The sequence below is a fragment of the Bufo gargarizans genome, chromosome 5 (assembly GCF_014858855.1).
Source record: "Bufo gargarizans isolate SCDJY-AF-19 chromosome 5, ASM1485885v1, whole genome shotgun sequence".
NCBI lineage: Eukaryota > Metazoa > Chordata > Amphibia > Anura > Bufonidae > Bufo > Bufo gargarizans.
Window position 1 is genome coordinate 267,182,978 of NC_058084.1, and position 22,127 is coordinate 267,205,104.

At 43.1% G+C, this 22,127-nt stretch overlaps 1 protein-coding gene across 1 annotated transcript in view; it reads left to right on the forward strand.

Moving 5' to 3' along the window:
• FBXL7 (F-box and leucine rich repeat protein 7) overlaps positions 1 to 22,127 on the forward strand; it is a 224,151-nt gene that overhangs the window by 196,095 nt on the left and 5,929 nt on the right. The window contains exon 3 of the mRNA XM_044295171.1: positions 12,311 to 12,922. Within this exon, the coding sequence (XP_044151106.1) occupies positions 12,311 to 12,922 (612 nt within the window). The remainder of the gene's footprint in view (positions 1 to 12,310; positions 12,923 to 22,127) is intronic.

Consider the following 22,127-nt stretch of genomic DNA (forward strand, 5'->3'; position numbering starts at 1 on the left):
CACCCCACGGATGAGATTCATCAGCCACTGAATGTAGATAGCAGCACAGCGTAGACTTTATGCTGGAAAGGGATGATGTTATCATTCCAGATGTCCACCAAATGTACACAGTGGCTTACCGTCACTGGTGCACCTAGATTCTGGTGTCACCTCTGAAACTTGGATCGTGCCACACCTAGCATATGTTTTATTAAAAAACATGAACATTGGAGATCCCATTTCTACTATATAATACACCCGTAGGAATTATTTTATCATTTATGAAGCTATTTTATTAGGATACATACAAAATTGGGCCTAGCATAGGAAACCATATTTGAAGAATATGCACCTGAATCTTTTAATCAGACACATTTTCCTGTGGGGGAGAATTAAATGTGACCCCTGTGATATGCAGTTGGGTGTGTTTTATGGATTTATTCGGACAGTATATGGGAAATGAAAGAAACGTATTTAAAACTTCGTCCCTGTCTACGGTTTTGTACAGTACAGTGAAGGTTCGATGCATACTGGTATATCAAGGGGCAGGACCATGCCAAATGCAAGCGCTCGTGTTGAGTGAAAGGAGCCAACAGTCATCCACAAATGTATTGATATTTCAGGTAATAATCATTTGTGAACAGATGCATATGTTTGTTCTTATAAAATCCCCATAAATTTGTCATGTGCCTCCATATCTGTGTGTCCCGTGAGCAGTGCCAGACATATACACCTAAAACCTCTGCTCCTGGCATGTGTGTGGGTATAGTGGCACAGGCAGCAGAGACACATGCTGATCCTTGTTGCCTGTCAATGCCAATGTTTTAGTGCCATTGTATCCTATGACCTCTGTAATTTCTTTTTTTGGGGGGGAGGGGTGGGATTTTCAGATAGGCTACAGAGCACAGAAATTCAGGTTCCAATGCTGTCAAGGAAGGAGGGCACTTTGCATAGAAGAGATCACCAATTAGTCACTTCCAGCAGGAGCCCCGCGACCACTGCATTTTAGAGTTGTACCCCGACCTGAATGCCTTCTGTGGGGCACCATTTCATTAATATATCATAGTAAGTTAGAGTTTGGTCCAGGCTGCTTCTAGGACAGTGATGGCTAACCTTGGCACTCCAGCCGTGGTAAAACTACAACTCCCAAGATGCCCCCCTTGCTTGGCTGCTCTCAGAACCCTATAGAAATAAATGGAGCATGCTGGGAGTCGTAGTTTCACCACAGTTGGAGTGCCAAGGTTAGCCATCACTGTATCTAGGGTCTTGGTATCTCCGCTGATTGGGTTGGAAGTTCAGCAAGTTGCTTGAATTAGATTTTCTTCTTGTGGTTTTGGTCACGCATAATAACTAGATTTGGCCATTGTGAGCAGTAACTACAAATAATGGAAAGAAGAAATCTTTCTGTCTCAGACGTAACTTCCTTAGCAGTTAAATATATGATTCTGTTCCTTACAAAGCTAAGAAAGCTTAAGTTTAGAGAATGCGGCTTGCTTTGATACTCTGCAGATAGATACTTGGACCGTTCCAATGTCACATGTTGATAATATATCATGAGAACTACTTTGAATGTCAACAGGGCTCATGTTAATATTTATCATGCATCTTCTTACCAAATCCTTGCTGGAGCCTAATATATTTGTGAAAAGACATTACTGATCTTGATTTACATTATCTTGGAAATAGTGTATTCCTAAGCTGGTTTCAGTGCTGTCTTTTGAGAAAAGTATGTCTTAGGGCTCATTGACACGATCATATCCGTTTTTGCAGACCGCAAATTGCAGATCCCCAAAACACATATACCGGCCGTGTGCATTCCTCATTTTGCGAATCAGAGCGCCCTTCCCTATGATAGAAATACCTATTCTTGTCCAGAAAAACGGACAAGAATAATGCATGTTCTATCTTTTTTTCAGTGCCGTGGAATGGGAGTACGGATGCAGACAGCAGCCCCTTGAAATGAATGCGTCCACATCCAATCTGCAAAATGGCGGAACAGATGCAGACAGAAAAATATAGTCATGTGAATGGGCCCTTAGAGTGTGTTACTACTGCTCATTTGCATACTGTCGTCCCAGCATTGCCTGGCCTCTAAGTCTCTTTACGTCGTTTAAGCACTCTCCATAAGGAGATCTAGTATCCCCGGAATACTGCACATAATGAAATGCTACACAAAATGGTATTCTAGAAAGGAAGACTTCAGAATTAATGATAAAGGGTTTGTGAAGCAGATTAAATAACAAAAGAAGTTCAGAACAATGTAAAGCAATGTAAAGTCACTGTCATTCTGGTGTGTTCTGGTCCCCTCCCAGAGGAAGCAAAGCACAGCGCATAAAGGCTGCCTCCATACCTGCTGGTAAGTAAGGCTACTTTCACACTTGCGTTTGGTGCGGATCCGTTCAGATAATACAACCGTCTGCATCCGTTCTGAACGGATCCGTTTGTATTATCTTTAACATAGCCAAGACGGATCCGTGTTAAACACCATTGAAAGTCAATGGGGGACGGATCGTTTTCTATTGTGCCATATTGTGTCATAGAAAATGGTTCCGTCCCCATTGACTTACATTGTGTATCAGGATGGATCTGTTTGGCTCATTTTCGTCAGACGGACACCTACACGCGGCAAGCAGTGTTTTGGTGTCCGCCTCCAAAGCGGAATGGAGACAGAACGGAGGCAAACTGATGCCTTCTGAGCGGATCCTTTTTCATTCAGAATGCATTAGGGCAAAACTGATCCATTTTGAACCGCTTGTGAGAGCCCTGAACGGATCACACAAACAGAAAGCCAAAACGCCAGTGTGAAAGTAGCCTAAATCAACTTATCTGCTACTCCAGTGAATGCCATGACTCTTATCTACGTATAGAGATTTAGTTCTATGCGAGAGCACCGCCAGATTGTATGACGTTCTCTTCCCCCGCTCATTCACATGCACTGAGGACAGTGCCAACCGGACTTCTTTTGAGTAGAAAGAAAATGAACTTTGTGTTGAGAGGGACCAGGAAGCAGAGACTGGCGGGGAATCAGTCAGGTGAAAAGGACTTACTTGAATTTTTTTTAATATTATTTCTCCAGAAAACCCCTTTAACCATTCAGGCTCATGCACACAACTGTATTGCAGCTTTGTTTTCTCCAGAGCCATTATAGAACTGCATTGTGCCATTCCTCTTTTATTCCCATTGAAATGTACAAATGAATTGACAACAGGGTGTTTCCATGGCCCTTACACAGTCTGAGGCTGGGTTCACACCTGAGCATTTTACAGCACGTTCCTACGCGCTGTAAAACGCTCAACAAGCAAAAAACAATGCTTCCCTATCGGCATGGTTCTCGCGTACGATCACGCTGTAAAACGCCCCAAAGCTCCAAGAAGTACAGGAGCTTCTTTGGGGCGCATTGTCGCACGTTCCCGCACATAGACCGAGCGGGAATGCGCGACAATGGGCGTTTGTGTGTTCCACTCGCACGTATGTAAACGCCCGATAAGCACGCTTGTAAACAGCGCTTATGTTCACTTATGTGTGAACCCGGCCTGAGACTGTCAGCACTGCCGCTGTATTCACATTCTATAGGAGTCCCAAAAACATGTGAGTGTTCTAGTGATTGCTGGCGTCTCAGTGGTTGGACCCCCAACAATCACACATTTATGGATAAGTGTGCCCACCACTAGGACAATGTGGAGAAGAACTTGGGAGAACAATTGTATTTTTGCTGTTCATTTTAAAGTAACTAAAACCAAAATAATTGTTAGTATTTAGACTTTTTTTTGTAATTGACACCAAAAGACAAATAAAATGTAAAATAAATGGGAACAATAGAAAGTGTTTTGTTAATTCACAATATTAATAGAAATCACTAAGAATGTGCCTAGCATTTTATTCCAGCCATGGGAAAATGATCATCTAAAATTATCATCCAAAACCGCTTCCTATGGTTTAAAGGGTTTCTGTCATGGGAAAAATCGTTATGTAGCTGGCTGACATTACCGATGTGCTAATGTCAGCAGAACATAACTGTATGCCTTATATCTCCCTGTCTGCCGCCGTTTACGCTAAATAATGACTTTTATAATATGCAAATGAGTCTCTAGGTGCTAGTGAGGCGTTGCTGCAGCACCTAGAGGCTCCGTCTACTTGCCTTTTGGCACGCTCAAGTCCACTTGATTGACGTCCTTCTTCTTCGCATTGTCCTCATAATCCCGCGCTTGCGCCGTCCCGTTTAGTATTCGGCGCAGGCGCAGTGAGTGAAGGACCCTCGGCTGCTGCCAGCTTCCTCACTGCTCCTGGACCTGAGCGTGCCAAAAGGCAAGTAGACCGAGCCTCTAGGTGCTGCAGCAACGCCTCATAGCACCTAGAGACTTGTTAGCATATTATAAAAGAGAACGGCGGCAGGCAGGGAGTTAACAAACACACAGTTATGTTCTGCTGACCTTAGCACATCGCTAGTGTCAGTCAGCTACATAACGTTATTTCCCATGACAGAAACCCTTTCAGTATCATTTCGGAGATTGGTCTGATAAACTATTTACAGCGTGTCTGTTGTTGACAATCTATTTGTCTGCCTTCATCGGTTTATGGAAAACTGCGCCTTCAAACGTTTATGGACTTGTAAATCAGTCAAGTTGTAAAATGTAACTTATTACCTTAAATGGCTTCTGGGATTTTGCTCTCTTACATCATTTGTCTTAGCCGGGGCCCTTGTTTCGGGGGTACTCTTCTCGTCTTGTTGTCATCTAATGAGCTCTACATAATTGTAATAAATGAGAGTTTGTAGGAGCTCAAGCACTTGTGGAGCCATGTGCATGGGCCGTGTATGGTGACAGTGATCTCCTACAGCTCCAACTATACGTAGGATGCCTTCAGATAGATACAGAGGTAATAGCAATGTTTCTATGGGAGAATACCACTACAATCCAGCATGATATCATATTAAAGCAGTTTTCCAGGATTTAAATATTGATAACCTCAGGATAGATCATCAGTATCTGAATGGTGGTGGTCTGACTCCCAGCACCCCCACTGACCGGCTGTATGAACAAGCCACAGTGTTCTGGTGAGTGCCAGGGCCTCTTCCTCAGCCTGTAATGTCACATCCATTGGTTATGTGGCCTTTGTTCCATTCAAGTGAATGGGACTGAGCTGCAGTACCCAGCACAGTCTTTATATAATGTACGGGCTGCAGTACCCAGCACGGTCTTTATATAATGTACGGGCTGCAGTACCCAGCACAGTCTTTATATAATGTACGGGCTGCAGTACCCAGCACAGTCTTTATATAATGTACGGGCTGCAGTACCCAGCACAATCTTTATATAATGTACGGCTGCAGTACCCAGCACAGTCTTTATATAATGTACGGCTGCAGTACCCAGCACAGTCTTATATAATGTACGGCTGCAGTACCCAGCACAGGTCTTTATATAATGTACGGGCTGCAGTACCCAGCACAGTCTTTATATAATGTACGGCTGCAGTACCCAGCACAGTCTTTATATAATGTACGGGCTGCAGTACCCAGCACGGTCTTTATATAATGTACGGGCTGCAGTACCCAGCACAGTCTTTATATAATGTACGGGCTGCAGTACCCAGCACAGTCTTTATATAATGTACGGGCTGCAGTACCCAGCACAGTCTTTATAATGTACGGGTTCTGCAGTACCCAGCACAGTCTTTATATAATGTACGGGCTGCAGTACCCAGCACAGTCTTTATATAATGTACGGGCTGCAGTACCCAGCACAGTCTTTATATAATGTACGGGCTGCAGTACCCAGCACAGTCTTTATATAATGTACGGGCTGCAGTACCCAGCACAGTCTTTATATAATGTATAGGCTGCAGTACTCAGCACAGTCTTTATATAATGTACGGCTGCAGTACCCAGCACAGTCTTTATATAATGTACAGGCTGCAGTACCAGCACAGTCTTTATATAATGTTCAGGCTGCAGTACCAAGCACAGTCTTTATATAATGTACGGGCTGCAGTACCCAGCACAGTCTTTATATAATGTACGGGCTGCAGTACCCAGCACAGTCTTTATATAATGTACGGGCTGCAGTACCCAGCACAGTCTTTATATAATGTACGGGCTGCAGTACCCAGCACAGTCTTTATATAATGTTCAGGCTGCAGTACCCAGCACAGTCTTTATATAATGTACGGGCTGCAGTACCCAGCACAGTCTTTATATAATGTTCAGGCTGCAGTACTCAACATGTCCTCTTTATAATATATGGCACTGTGGTTGGAATAGAATGAGAGACCACAATGCTCATAAGAGTGCTGTGGCCAGTTCCAACAGCTAAATAGTGGGGGTTGCTGCTATTTGGGGATAGGTCTTCAGTATTTACAGTCATGTGAAAAAATTAGGACACCCTTTGAAAGCATGTGGTTTTTTGTAACATTTTTAATAAAAGGTTATTTCATCTCCGTTTCAACAATACAGAGAGATTAAAGTAATCCAACTAAACAAAGAAAACTGAAGAAAAGTCTTTTCAAGATCTTCTGTAAATGTCATTCTACAAAAATGCCTATTCTAACTGAGGAAAAAGATAGGACACCCTCACATGTATTCCCTCTTAAATTGGCTCAGATCTCACACAGGTATATCACACCAGGTGCACATAATTAGTAGATCGTTACTCTGCATGTTGAATGAGGCTTGCCCTATTTAAAGGGAACCTGTCACCCAAAAATCGCCTATTAAGCTGTTTACAGTACCTTATAGTGCTGTATAGTCGTTTCCTGATGCACTTTTTGTTAGTTTTGCAGCATGTATGCTCAGTCAGAAATCGATGTTATATTCAGCTGCTGCCCCGTGCTTCAAGTCAGGCTTGAAGTCACGGGGGCAGCGGCCTCGGCGTCTTACATGGCCCTCTCCCCGCCCCCTGCCTCTGTGACTGACAGCCGAAATCCGATTCCGGGACCGCGCTCAACGGCCGCATGCGCAGTAAAGGGCGGCAGGAGCGCGGTCCCGGCTGCCGCGCGTACTACGCGCCGTCTTACTTTCGCCGCACTGCGCATGCGCCCGACATCCTGTATCAAACGCGCCCGCGCCCAGATGCCGGGCGCGGGCGCGTTTGATACAGGATGTCGGGCGCATGCGCAGTGCGGCGAAAGTAAGACGGCGCGTAGTACGCGCGGCAGCCGGGACCGCGCTCCTGCCGCCCTTTACTGCGCATGCGGCCGTTGAGCGCGGTCCCGGAATCGGATTTCGGCTGTCAGTCACAGAGGCAGGGGGCGGGGAGAGGGCCATGTAAGACGCCGAGGCCGCTGCCCCCGTGACTTCAAGCCTGACTTGAAGCACGGGGCAGCAGCTGAATATAACATCGATTTCTGACTGAGCATACATGCTGCAAAACTAACAAAAAGTGCATCAGGAAACGACTATACAGCACTATAAGGTACTGTAAACAGCTTAATAGGCGATTTTTGGGTGACAGGTTCCCTTTAAACCTCAGACATTTAGTTTGGTGTGTTCCTGACTGTTGAAGTGAGAGTGAGCACCATGGTGAGAGCAAAAGAGCTGTCAGATGACTTCAGAAAAAAGATTGTAGCAGCCTATGAGTCTGGGAAGGGATTTAAAAAGATCTCAAAAGATTTTGAAATCAGCCATTCCACTGTCCGGAAGATAGTCTACAAGTGGAGGGCTTTCAAAACAACTGCCAACATGCCCAGGACTGGTCGCCCCAGCAAGTTCACCCCAAGAGCAGACCGCAAGATGCTAAAAGAGGTCTCCAAAAACCCTAAAGTGTCATCTCGAGAACTACAGCAGGCTCTGGCTACTGTTGATGTAGAAGTACATGCCTCTACAATCAGAAAGAGACTGTACAAGTTTAACTTGCATGGGAGGTGTGCAAGGAGGAAACCTTTGCTTTCCAAGAGAAACATCGAGGCCAGACTGACATTTGCCAGAGATAAAGTTGACAAAGACCAGGACTTCTGGAATAATGTTCTTTGGACAGATGAGTCCAAAATTGAATTATTTGGACACAACAGCAGAGGACATGTTTGGCGTAAACCAAACACAGCATTCCAAGAAAAGAACCTCATACCAACTGTGAAGCATGGAGGTGGAAGTGTCATGGTTTGGGGCTGCTTTGCTGCAGCAGGACCTGGTCAGCTCACCATCATAGAATCCACGATGAATTCTACTGTGTATCAGAAGGTGCTTGAAGAACATGTGAGACCATCAGTTAGAAAATTAAAGCTGAAGCGGAACTGGACCATGCAACATGACAATGACCCAAAACATACTAGTAAATCAACCAAAGATTGGCTGAAAAAGAAGAAATGGAGAGTCCTGGAATGGCCAAGTCAAAGTCCAGATTTGAATCCCATTGAGATGCTGTGGGGTGACTTGAAAAGGGCTGTACGTGCAAGAAACCCCTCAAACATCTCACAGCTGAAAAAGTTCTGCATTGAGGAGTGGGGTAAAATTTCCTCAGACCGATGTCGAAGACTGGTAGATGGCTACAAGAACCGTCTCACTGCAGTTATTTCAGCCAAAGGAGGTAACACTCGCTATTAGGGGCAAGGGTGTCCTATCTTTTTCCTCAGTTAGAATAGGCATTTTTGTAGAATGACATTTACAGAAGATCTTGAAAAGACTTTTCTTCAGTTTTCTTTGTTTAGTTGGATTACTTTAATCTCTCTGTATTGTTGAAACGGAGATGAAATAACCTTTTATTAAAAATGTTACAAAAAAACACATGCTTTCAAAGGGTGTCCTAATTTTTTCACATGACTGTAATTCCCAGAACCCCCCTTTAATATAACAGAAAGCTTCATGTGTTAAAATAGAAAGCATATGGCTAAATAGATGTATGTGGGTTCTGTATCACAGCTGTATAGAACCTAAACTTGTATGGAGCTAAAATTTTGCTGTTTGCGTAAGATTTACGAGTAAACCTATTTTTTATACCATTTGTCCGGCGAACGAGGCTCAGTTTTTCTCAAGAGTGGTGCAGAAAACACCAGAGAGGAACTGAAGCAAAAATAGATCTAATAGTTTCCTATGGGAATGTTCATATAAATTTAGTGCCATCACTGATGATGCCGGATGTCAAATAGTGCCGCACAGAAAAACGCTGCTTGCTACGTTTTCCTGTCCTGCACGATCAGAGTGGTCTTTTATTGTGGGCAGTCTAAGGCACACCTGTGCAATATTCATGCTGTCTAATCAGCACCTTGATATGCCACACCTGTGAGGTGGGATGGATTATCTCAGAGAAGTGCTCACTAACGCAGATTTAGACAGATTTGTGGGCAATATTTGAGAGTAATGGGTCTTTTGTGTATGTAGAAAATGTAGTTCAGCTCATGCAAAATGGGAGCAAAACCGAAAGTGTTGCGTTTATATTTTTGCTCAGTGTATATACATACATACATATTGTATATACACACACACATGTATCCTCCATCATAACCTCCTACCGTGTTTCCCGCGAAAATAAGACATCCCCCGAAAATAAGACCTACTTCTAGTTTTGCCTTGCACTGTAATATAAGGCATCCCCCCGAAAATAAGGCCTCCCCGATAATAAGACATCCCCCCCCCCCCCCGAAAATAAGGCCTCCCCGATAATAAAGCCACCCCAGTATAAGGCCCCCGAAGCTACGGTACCGTAAGGCGTCTGACTCATCTGGACCCTACGGGCGCCGCCACGCAGCTCACTGATTGGCTGCAGCGCAGGAGGTGCGAGGTCTCTTTAAATCAGAGAGACCGCGCCGTTGCCAGGACAAGCTGCCGCCTTCTTCCGCCCACTGCTCGCTCTGCCATGACGGAGTCTGGCTGACTGACAACTTGGCTGGCACAGACACACAGGGGTGACAGGTAAGGGGGGGGGGGATATCTGATAGAAGGTGGGGGATGTCTGGTGAAGGGGGGGGACTAAATACCTGGCACAGGGGAGGGGGGTCATTTAAAATTACACAGGGGGATCACTTAAAATGGCACATGGGTATCAGGGTGGGGAGGGGGATCACTTAAAATGGCACAGGGGTATCAGGGTGGGTAGGGGGATCATTTAAAATGACACAGGGGGATCGGGGGGGATCAAAATGACACAGGAGGATCAGAAGGGGGTACTAAAATGGCACGGTAATCCCCCCCCTCTGATTCTCCTGTGCCATTTTGCCCCCCTGACCCCCCTGTGTCATTTTATGTGATCCCCTCCCCACCCTGATACCCCTGTGCCATTTTAAGTGATCCCCCTCCCCACCCTGATTTTTTTGTTCAACAATAAATGTGTACCGTATTTTTCTTCATGGAAAAATAAGACATCCCTGAAAATAAGACCTAGCGAATCTTTGGGAGCAAAAATTAATATAAGACACTGTCTTATTTTCGGGGAAACAGGGTATTACCTCCTATTACTATTGCTATCTACCCCCATTTGTATACATCATAACCTCCTATTACTATTGCTATCTACCCCCATTTGTATACATCATAACCTCCTATTACTATTGCTATATACCCCCATTTGTATACATTCATATACATAATCATTGTGATATCTTTGTATGATCTATATTAATATTGTTGTCATAGGACTGATACATGTCAACGCCCAACACCAGTACCATTCCTTCTAGGCCACACACAGAAATGTCACAGGCATGGCGGACATGCACAACCAAACCAGTTGTATGTAGTTAGAGTGACTATTGATACCAGCACATTGATATAATCCGGCTTCTACATCGGCTTCTTTGCTGTCTTACATTTAGAGTATTTTCTACACCAAAAACAGGCGTAGAAAATGATGAATGAGACGGGCCTACCGGTCTGCCCCCTTCCCTGCCCCTTGCCACAACCACTTTTGTTAACCTGGCGTGAGCGGGGAAAAGTCGCAGTTTGCTTCACAAATAACCCTTGCATCGCAATCCGCGTCAGAAATATGCCTAATATAGGTGTATTTCTGATAGTAAATGACTCCCTTGGTTTAAACCATTATCTTTAAACTTCTCCCAACTCTTTCCAAGTTTTCTCATCCCATTTATTTTTTTACTCCATTATTTAACTCAGACTCCGCACCTCTGCACGGTAGCCCCAAGTTCTCAATTTGTTGCTTTTGTTCTCCCTTTAGGCTCCATGTATTGAATAACCAAATGTTGACTGTGGGTGGCTAGATGTGCCTTCATTTTGCTTCCACGTGACCCCAACTGATTGTTTAATGGGTTACATGGGTTGTTATATATATTGACCTATAGATAATTCATGTTCTGTCTCTTTTAATCTAGTGAACAAAACAATGTATGAACCTGACATTACCCGGTACCTTATCTTTTTGAAACAGATACTGCAGATTTTTGAAACTATAAATGTATAAATCATTTTCCAAGTGGAAACTGTTAATATATTGCCTTGTTTTTTTTACCAAACACATTTCTATGGGAATGATATATTTGCTGTGTACTAGTTACTGCCCCAAGCCAATCACATGTGGATGTGTGCAGATGTGCCTGACTTTAGCAGTAATTCAGCAACCTCTGAACTGGAGGCAGGCCACCCAGGAGGTGATCTTGACAAGGAGAATTACTGGAAAGTAAACGAGATGATGGCTCTAGAGGCTACATCTCTACACATAATCTTCATGTTATCTCTGCAGTTCCACTCACTGAGAAATTCCCCAGTTTAATGTCAGCTGTCACAAAGATCATAAAACAGCTGGCACCACCATTTACCTCCTCACTGACAGTTTGACAAGAGAAGCACTGTTAGGGATTGCTCAAGATTTGTAGAACAAGTTGGAGGGAAAATAGTTTATTGCCTTGTTTTACCGTCAGTTACAGTCTATTGATAGTATATACAGGTTTACTTTTCCTTTATAGCTTCTCGTTATTCGAGTCTTACCTACTGAGGGAACACTCATAATTCTGTCTCCAAATATATTCCCTATTGTACTGGAAGAAACATGAGACTGGTGGATTGGCTACTGACCATCAGACAACATCTATTTAACCTAGAGGATTCTTAAATGCCCCAAAAGATTTGTGAGGTTTGGCTTGGAGTAAGACGATACAGCAATTTTTTTAGGTGGCTAATATGTCAGCAACTATTGATGCTGCTGTAGGGATACGTATGAATAGAGGTCGTGCCATGTATCATTGTGTGTATATTAGAGTTTTCATTATAATTACATCGAAAATCAATATTCACTGTTTATGCACACATTCATATCATTCATCTTCTCTGTCGCTTCAGCAACAACCTCTGGATGTGATACATGGTGTCTCCACTTTCAGTATTATATAATGTATCCTGTTTTCATTTCGGATAAAAGCTTTAATATGTTTTGTTCTCTTTTTTTTCTTTCAGATTCTGACCTGAGCATGCGGACACTCAGTACACCAAGTCCTGCACTAATTTGCCCTCAGAACCTGCATAGCTTCCAAAATGGGAGAGGATCATCTACTTCATCATCCTCAATTACAGGAGAGACTGTTGCTATAGTCCATTCGCCACCTCCCACACGTCTCACTCATCCACTGATACGCCTTGCATCAAAACATCAAAAGGAACAGGCAAACATAGATCGATTGCCAGATCAATGCATAATTCAGATATTTTCATACCTACCTACAAACCAACTTTGTCGTTGTGCACGGGTTTGTCGCCGTTGGTATAACCTAGCCTGGGACCCTCGGCTATGGAGGACTATTCGACTGACTGGTGAAACATTAAGCGTGGACAGGGCTTTAAAAGTGTTGACACGTAGACTTTGTCAGGATACCCCCAACGTCTGTCTCATGTTGGAGACAGTAATTGTTAGTGGCTGCAGGCGGCTCACCGATAGAGGGCTCTACACTATTGCTCAGTGCTGTCCAGAACTGAGAAGACTCGAAGTTTCCAATTGTTACAACATCTCTAATGAAGCCGTGTTTGACGTGGTATCATTATGCCCAAACTTGGAGCATTTGGATGTTTCAGGTACCGTACTTGCAAATATTACAACTGTAAATATTACAAAACTAGAGATGAGCACATTTCTTAAAAGAGAGAGTTTTTGGTGGTAGCCCTGAACTGTTAGTGCATTTTCGTAATAAGATTTTCCCCTGGTAGTAGCCTCAAAACTTTCAATCAGTGCTTTTTCATAATAATATTTGTTACCTATTGCTGTGTTTGTACTTTATAGATCAAATTTTCCCTATTTTTTAATCCACTTAGTTTTTGTGGTAGCCTTGAACTGTTCAATCAGTGCGTTTTCATAATACATTGTTTTATCTATTGCTGTGCTTATGTCCACACATAATGCTTGGAAAAGAGGCATGTAAGCCAGTCTCCTTTCCAAAAGGAAAGGAAAACTGAGTGAGGAAGAAGTACGGGATATGCGGAAGCACAACCAAAGCAGTTCTGGATCTCAGATGATTGATTAGTAAAGTTTATTTGTGTATTTTTCTTTCTAGAGAGAAAAGCCTAGGCATAGCTAATTCGAAAGCTAACCTCAATATCTTTGCCAAGCTTGGCCTGGCCTACAGTACTCTGCACACATGCTATGTATTCTAGGCACTCTCCATAATGAGAAACAGTACCCCCCAGACAACACATACAGTCAGGTCCATAAATATTGGGACATCAACACAATTCTAACATTTTTGGCTCTATACACCACCACAATGGATTTGAAATAAAACGAACAAGATGTGCTTTAACTGCAGACTGACAGCTTTAATTTGAGGGTATTTACATCCGAATCAGGTGAACGTTGTAGGAATTACAACAGTTTGCATATGTGCCTCCCACTTGTTAAGGGACCAAAAGTAATGGGACAGAATAATAATCATAAATCAAACTTTCACTTTTTAATACTTGGTTGCAAATCCTTTAAAGTCAATTACAGCCTGAAGTCTGGAACGCATAGACATCACCAGACGCTGGGTTTCATCCCTGGTGATGCTCTGCCAGGCCTCTACTGCAACTGTCTTCAGTTCCTGCTTGTTCTTGGGGCATTTTCCCTTCAGTTTTGTCTTCAGCAAGTGAAATGCATGCTCAATCAGATTCAGGTCAGGTGATTGACTTGGCCATTGCGTAACATTCCACTTCTTTCCCTTAAAAAACTCTTTAGTTGCTTTTGCAGTATGCTTTGGGTCATTGTCCATCTGCACTGTGAAGCGCGGTCCAATGAGTTATGAAGCATTTGGCTGAATATGAGCAGATAATATTGCCCGAAACACTTCAGAATTACTCATGCTGCTTTTGTCAGCAGTCACATCATCAATAAATACAAGAGAAGCAGTTCCATTGGCAGCCATACATGCCCACGCCATGACACTACCACCACCATGCTTCACCGATGAGGTGGTATGCTTAGGATCATGAGCAGTTCCTTTCCTTCATCATACTCTTCTCTTCCCATCATTCTGGTACAAGTTGATCTTGGTCTAATCTGTCCATAGGATGTTGTTCCAGAACTATGAAGGGTTTTTTAGATGTTGTTTGGCAAAATCTAATCTGGTCTTCCTGTTTTGAGGCTCACCAATGGTTTACATCTTGTGGTGAACCCTCTGTATTCACTCTGGTGAAGTCATCTCTTGATTGCTGACTTTGACACACATACACCTACCTCCTGGAGAGTGTTCTTGTTGTGGCCAACTGTTTTGAAGGGTCTTTTCTTCACCAGGGAAAGAATTCTTTGGTAATCCACCACAGTTGTTTTCCGTGGTCTTCCGGGTCTTTTGGTGTTGCTGAGCTCACCGTTGCGTTCCTTCTTTTTAAGAATGTTCCAAACAGTTGTTTTGGCCACGCCTAATGTTTTTGCTATCTCTCTGATGGGTTTGTTGTGTTTTTTCAGCCTAATGATGGCTTGCTTCACTGATAGTGACAGCTCTTTTGATCTCATCTTGAGAGTTGACAGCAACAGATTCCAAATGCAAATAGCACACTTGAAATGAACTCTGGACCTTTTATCTTCTCATTGTAATTGGGATAACACACACCTGGCCATGGAACAGCTGAGAAGCCAATTGTCCCATTACTTTTGGTCACTTAACAAGTGAAAGGCACATATGAAAACTGTTGTAATTCCTACGCCGTTCACCTGATTTGGATGTAAATACCCTCAAATTAAAGCCAACAGACTTGCAGTTAAAGCACATCTTGTTTGTTTCATTCCAAATCCATTGTGGTGGCTTATAGAGCAAAAAATGTTAGAATTTTGTCGATGTCCCAATATTTATGGACCTGACTGTATATCTACTGGACTGAGCACAGAAAGACCAGAGATTTAAATAAATGAATACAAGTTATACTGAATCCTCCTCCACAAGACTCTATATCAAACAGTCTAAAATGTAAATATGCTAGTCAATTTGTAGTGGAGCAGCTGCTATTTATTTTCCTACAGGCATATTAGAATTTTACTGTTTTGTTGTGGAGACCATTTTAGCATAAGCTACAACATGAAGTGTAACCATATTAGTATTATATTCTCAAAAACTGATGGCAAATTGTCATTCTGTCAGCATATCAAAGTAGAAGAATTACTATCAGTTGGTCAGAAGCTCATTCAAAGGGATATGGCAGCATTTTCTGTGTTTTTTTTTTCAATATCTGCCACTGCCACAAATAGAGTGGGTCAATTTTTACTAATTCTGTCTAATCTTTAGAAAGCATAAACTTAAACTAAACACAGTCTAAAGATGCCCCAAATTCATCCCAGTGGTTCACAGCGAGTGATAAATTTGGTACATTGTTGGATACTTTTGCCTAAATGTACTCCACCTATTGCTTGACTGACTTTGTGGTGCAATTTCAGCAAAGATTGTTGCATCCTAAGTCAAGCCCCATTCCCTCTAAGGCTACTTTCACACTAGCGTTCGGGTGTCCGCTTGTGAGCTCCGTTTGAAGGGGCTCACAAGCGGCCCCGAACGCATCCGTACAGCCCTAATGCATTCTGAGTGGATGCGGATCCGCTCAGAATGCATCAGTCTGGCAGCGTTCAGCCTCCGCTCCGTTCAGCAGGCGGACACCTGAACGCTGCTTGCAGCGTTCGGGTGTCCGCCTGGCCGTGCGGAGGCAAACGGATCCGTCCAGACTTACAATGTAAGTCAATGGGGACAGATCCGTTTGAAGATGACACAATATGGCTCAATCTTCAAACGGATCCGTCCCCCATTGACTTTCAATGTAAAGTCTGGACGGATCCGTCTGAGGCTACTTTCACACTTACAAATTTTTTTACAATATAATGCAGACGGGTCCGTTCTGAACAGATCCACCGTCTGCATTATATGAGCGGATCCGTCTCAGACGGATCCGCTCTGCACACAAGTGTGAAAGTAGCCTAAGCCATGCTCCTTTGTTGAGTGAGGCATAAAAAGACAGAATGATGGAACTTTAGAACATCTCTTACTTCTGAGTTACAAATACAGTATTAGGCCTAGTTCACACGAACGTTTTTTTTGCGGGTGTACGGGCCGTTTTTTTGTGTTCCGTATACGGTCCGTATACGGAACCATTCATTTCAATGGTTCCGCAAAAAAAACGGAATGTGTTCCGTATGCCTTCCGTTTCCGTTTTTCCGTTTTTCCGTTCCGTTGAAAGATAGAGCTTGTCCTATATTTGGCCGTAAATCACGGGTCGTGGCTCCATTCAAGTCAATGGATCCGCAAAAAAAACGGAACACATACGGAAATGCATCCGTATGTCTTCCGTTTCCGTTCCGTTTTTTCTGAACCATCTATTGAAAATGTTATGGCCAGCCCAATTTTTCCTATGTAATTACTGTAAACTGTACATGGCATACGGAAAAACGGAACGGAACAACGGAACGGAAACGGAAACACAACGGAACTCAAAAACGGAACAACGGATCCGTGAAAAACGGACCGCAAAAAACTATAAAAGCCATACGTTCGTGTGAACTAGGCCTTAAGCAGTATTTCTTGTTGGATGACAATACTCCTTAATTAGCACTTTTCTGCAAGTTATACTCGAAACCTAAATTGTTCTCATTAAATAAGATTATAACTAATACAGACTATAATAAATAAGAATAATATATATATCTATATATATAGTTTTAATGAAAGACGTTCAATACCAAACGTAGCTCGTGGATAAAAGTGGTGCGGTTTCTTGAGGAAACAAAAGCAAGTCCTTTTTTCTAATTCTGGAAATCCTCAATTTAAAAGCTGAGCAGAGGAAAAAAAGAGTAAATGTGAATTCTTGTTGCCACACATGGATTAGCCTATTCAGATGGAAAAATCAACCATGCAAACATGTAGATGATTCCTTAACCCCTTAAGGACACGGCCCTATTTCACCTTAAGGACCAGGCCATTTTTTGCAAATCTGACCAGTGTCCCTTTAAGTGCTCATAACTTTAAAACGCTTTGACTTACCCAGGCCGTTCTGAGATAGTTTTTTCGTCACATATTGTACTTCATGACACTGCTAAAATTGGGTCAAAAAAGTTAATTTTTTTGCATAAAAAAATACAATTTTTACCAAAAATTTGGAAAAATTAGCAAATTTCAAAGTTTAAGTTTCTCTACTTCTGTAATACATAGTAATACCCCCAAAAATTGTGATGACTTTACATTCCCCATATGTCTACTTCATGTTTGTAGCATTTTGGGAATGATATTTTATTTTTTGGGGATGTTACAAGGCTTAGAAGTTTAGAAGCAAATTTTGAAATTTTTCAGAAATCTTCAAAATCCCACTTTTTATGGACCAGTTCAGGTTTGAAGTCATATTGTGAGGCTTAGATAATAGAAACCTCTCAAAAATGACCCCATTCTAGAAACTACACCCCTCAAGGTATTCAAAACAGTTTTTTCAAACTTTATTAACCCTTTAGGTCTTCCACAAGAGTTAATGGCAGATGGAGAAACAATTTTGAAATTTCTATTTTTTTGGAAAATTTTCCAATATAATCAATTTTTTCCAGGAGTAAAACAAGGGTTAACTGCCAAACAACACTCAAAATTGGTTGCCCTGATTCTGTACTTTGCAGAAACACCCCATATGTGGTCGTAAACTACTGTTTGGCCGAACGGTAGCACATAGAAGGAGGGGAATACCATATGGGTTTTGGAAGGCAGATTTTGCAGGACTGGTTTTGTTTATACCATGTCCCATTTGAAGCCCCCTGTTGCACCCCTAGAATAGAAATTTCAAAAAAGTGACTCCATCTAAGAAAGTACACCCCTCAAGGTATTAAAAACTGGGTTTACAAACTTTGTTAACCCTTTAGGTGTTCCACAAGAGTTAGTGGCAGATGGAGAAACAATTTTGAAATTTCTATTTTTTGGAAACTTTTCCAATATAATCAATTTTTTCCAGGAGTAAAACAAGGGTTAACTGCCAAACAAAACTCAATATGGGTTGCCCTGATTCTGTAGTTTGCAAAAACACCCCATATGTGGTCGTAAACTACTGTTTGGCCGAACAGGAGCACATAGAAGGAGGGGAGCGCTATATGGGTTTTGGAAGGCAGATTTTGCAGGACTGGTTTTGTTTATACCATGTCCCATTTGAAGCCCCCTGTTGCACCCCTAGAATAGAAATTTCAAAAAAGTTACTCCATATAAGAAAGTACATCCCTCAAGGTATTAAAAACTGGGTTTACAAACTTTGTTAACCCTTTAGGTGTTCCACAAGAGTTAATGGCAGATGGAGAAACAATTTTGAAATCTCTATTTTTTGGAAAATTTTCCATTTTAACCCTTACTGTATTACTGGAAAAAATGGGTTAACAGCCAAACAAAACTCAAAATGGGTTGCCCTGATTCTGTAGTTTGCAGAAACACCCCATACGTGTTTGTAAACTACTATTTGGCTAAACGGCAGGACATAGAAGAAGGGAAACGTCATCTGGTTTTTGGAAGGCAGATTTTGCTGGACTGGTTTATTTTCACCATGTACCCTTTCAAGCCCCCGATGCACCCCTAGAGTAGAAACTCCATAAAAGTGACCCCATCTAGGAAACTACGGGATAAGGTGGTTGTTGTTTTGGGACTATTTTTGGGGTAAATTTGATTTTTGGTTGCTCTATATTACTCTTTTTTGAGGCAATGTACCAAAAAAATTAAATTCTAAAATTGTTTCTACATTCGCTATTTAGTTTTGTGGAACACCTAAAGGGTTAACATAGTTTGTAAAGTAACTTTTGAATACTTTGAGGGGTGTAGTTTCTTAGATGGGGTCACTTTTTTGGAGTTTCTAGTCTAGGCTACATCAGGGGGGGCTTCTAATGGGACATGGTGTAAAAAAAAAAACTGTCCATCAAAATCTGCCTTCCAGAAACCGTATGGAGTTCCCTTCGTTCTATGCCCTGGCGTGCGGCTATATAGCCATTTACGACCACATATGGGGTGTTTCTGCAAACTACAGAATCGGGGCAATAAATATTTAGTTTTGTTTGGCTGTTAACCCTTGCTTTATTACCAGCAAAATGGATTCAAATTGAAATTTTGCCCAAAAATTTGTGTTTTGGCACCATTTTTATGTTATATTTTTAACACCGTTCATCCAAGGCGTTTGGTCAAAAGTTATTTTTATAGCGACGACTTTTACGCATGCAACGATGCCCAATAGTGGTGTCCTTCCAGGTTTCCACTGGTAAGTGCACGGGTCTCACCCCTGGGGATAGGTACCTGGAGGGGGTAGGCAGGGAGGCCGCGTTGATTTTTCCGCACGGTCCCACAAGTGAACGTGGATCTGGCGGCAAGGGACCTGAACAAGGGAATGCTGGTATAAAAGTTATCCACGTACAAGTGGTAACCATTATCCAGCAGTGGGTACATAAGGTCCCACACGAGTTTCCCGCTAACACCCAGAGTGGGGGGACATTCTGGGGGTTGAATACAGGAATCTCGCCCCTCGTACACACAAAATTTGTAAGTGTACCCTGAGGTACTCTCACAAATTGTGTATAGCTTCACGCCATACCTCGCCCGCTTTGTGGGAATATATTGGCGGAAACTGAGTCTCCCCTTGAACGCAACGAGAGACTCATCAACCGCGACCTCCCTTCCAGGTACGTAGGCCTCCACGAATTTGGCCCCAAAGTGATCGATGACCGGCCGTATCTTATACAGCCGGTCATAGGCAGGATCACCTCGGGGTGGACATGCTGCATTATCGGAATAATGCAGACATTTCCGGATGGCCTCAAACCGGGAGCGTGTCATGGCCGTACTGTAGAGTGGGGTCTGGTAGAGGACGTCCCTACTCCAGTAATGCCTGACACTCGGTTTTTGGACTAGACCCATATGCAGCACGAGGCCCCAAAATGTCCTCATTTTGGCTGCACTGACCGGCGTCCAGCCACCGGGTCTAGCCAAAAATGAGCCTGGGTTTTGAGCGACGAACTGTTGGGCGTACAGATTCGTCTGCTCCACCATCAAATTCACCAGTGGGTTACTGAAAAAAAAAGTGGCGGGGGGGGGGGGTCTGGGGTCTGATAGATGGATAGATGGAAGTTTGGAATAAAAGTACTTTTTCTTTTTTTTTTCCTAACTTACTTTTCCCTTCTTTCCCTGCCTAACGGTGCCTCTCCCTCACTGACCCTAACCTACCTGGGTGGCGATGGGTGCAGGAGGGTGATGGATGCCGATTAGGGGGACACAGGAGCTGGTGCTGGACGATGCTGCACGGTCAGGGTGCTGGACAGGAAGAGGAGGGGAGAGAGGAGCGCAGGAAGTTTGAATCTCGCGCCTCTCTCCCCTGCACCAATCAGCACCCTGGACAGCAGTATTCAGCACCAGGGCCAGCACCGCCTCCTCAAATCTTCGGACTGCGATTGGTGGTGTATAATTACGCCACCGATCGCAGTCTTTTTCCGGTTCATCGGGTCACAGGACACCCGAATGGACCGGAAACGCAGAAAACCGCAGGTCAGAATTGACCTGCGTTTTTCTGCGATCGCCGATACGGGACCCCCCCCCCTGCGTTGTTACGGGATTTCAGCCGGCATCCCGTTCCGATTAACCCCCACCGCGCCGGAATCCCGATTTTAAGTCAGGACGTACCGGTACGTCCTGTGTCCTTAAGGACTCGGGAAATAGGGCGTACCGGTACGTCCTGTGTCCTTAAGGGGTTAAATTGGTTGTATCACTTCAGCATGTATCATGTAGAGAAAGTTAATACAAGGCACTTCCTAATGTATTGTGATTGTCCATATTGCCAACTTTGCTGTTTGGATTCAATTTTCCATCACGTTATACACTGCTCATTTCCATGGTTACGACCACCCTGTAATCCATCAGCAGTTGTCGTGCTTGCACACTGTAGGAAAAAGTGCTGGCCTCTCTTGTGGCTTGGACCTCCGGAGTACACATAGACTGGCACTCTTTCCTACAGTGTGCAAGCACGACCGCCACTGCTGGATTGCATGGTGGTTGTAACCGTAGAATCGAGCAGTATATAATGTGATAGACAAATGAATCCAGCCAGCAAAAGAATTAAAATGGACAGTCACAATACATTAGGGAGTGCCTTGTATTAACTTTCTCTACATGATAAATGCCACGTGCCGAAGTGACAAAACCCCTTTAAGAATTCTTTATTTCTGATGCAATGAAATGACAAATAGACATGCACATTGTTCTGTATAGATTTTTGGTGGGCGCTCAGAATCATTCTCTCCAGGGAAGTCCAAGGAACCCCAATCCGACACAATACTAAATAAAGTATTCAGTCCGACACAATACTAAATACCCAACTCAATAATAAATAAAGTGGCCCACATTTACTAAGTGCACCTAAGTTCTGGTGTAAATCATGCCAAAATTTGGCACATCTAGGTTTAGAGAAGTTGTCAGTGCCTAGCCCACCAAGAGGCATGGCTTACTGGATGTGTCTTTGTAGGAAAAGTGCGTGTGGCCTAATATGCAATAAGGTTGGACAAAAGTGTCTATTCCTGCACCACATGTATCATCCAGCCTGAACCACTGTGATGCGCAAAATATGGGACCTAAAACCAACAGTGTTGAATGATGGACACTCACTGTTCTACTTTGTAGTTCAGCTACTACAGGGGTGGCCAACCTTATGGGCACAAAGAGACAGAAAAAAAAACGTATGACTACCAGGAGCCACAAGCTATACATCGCGCGGTTGTGATTTTTTTTCTGTTACAACGTTCACCGCATAGGAAATATTTTTTTATATGTTAATAGTTCACACT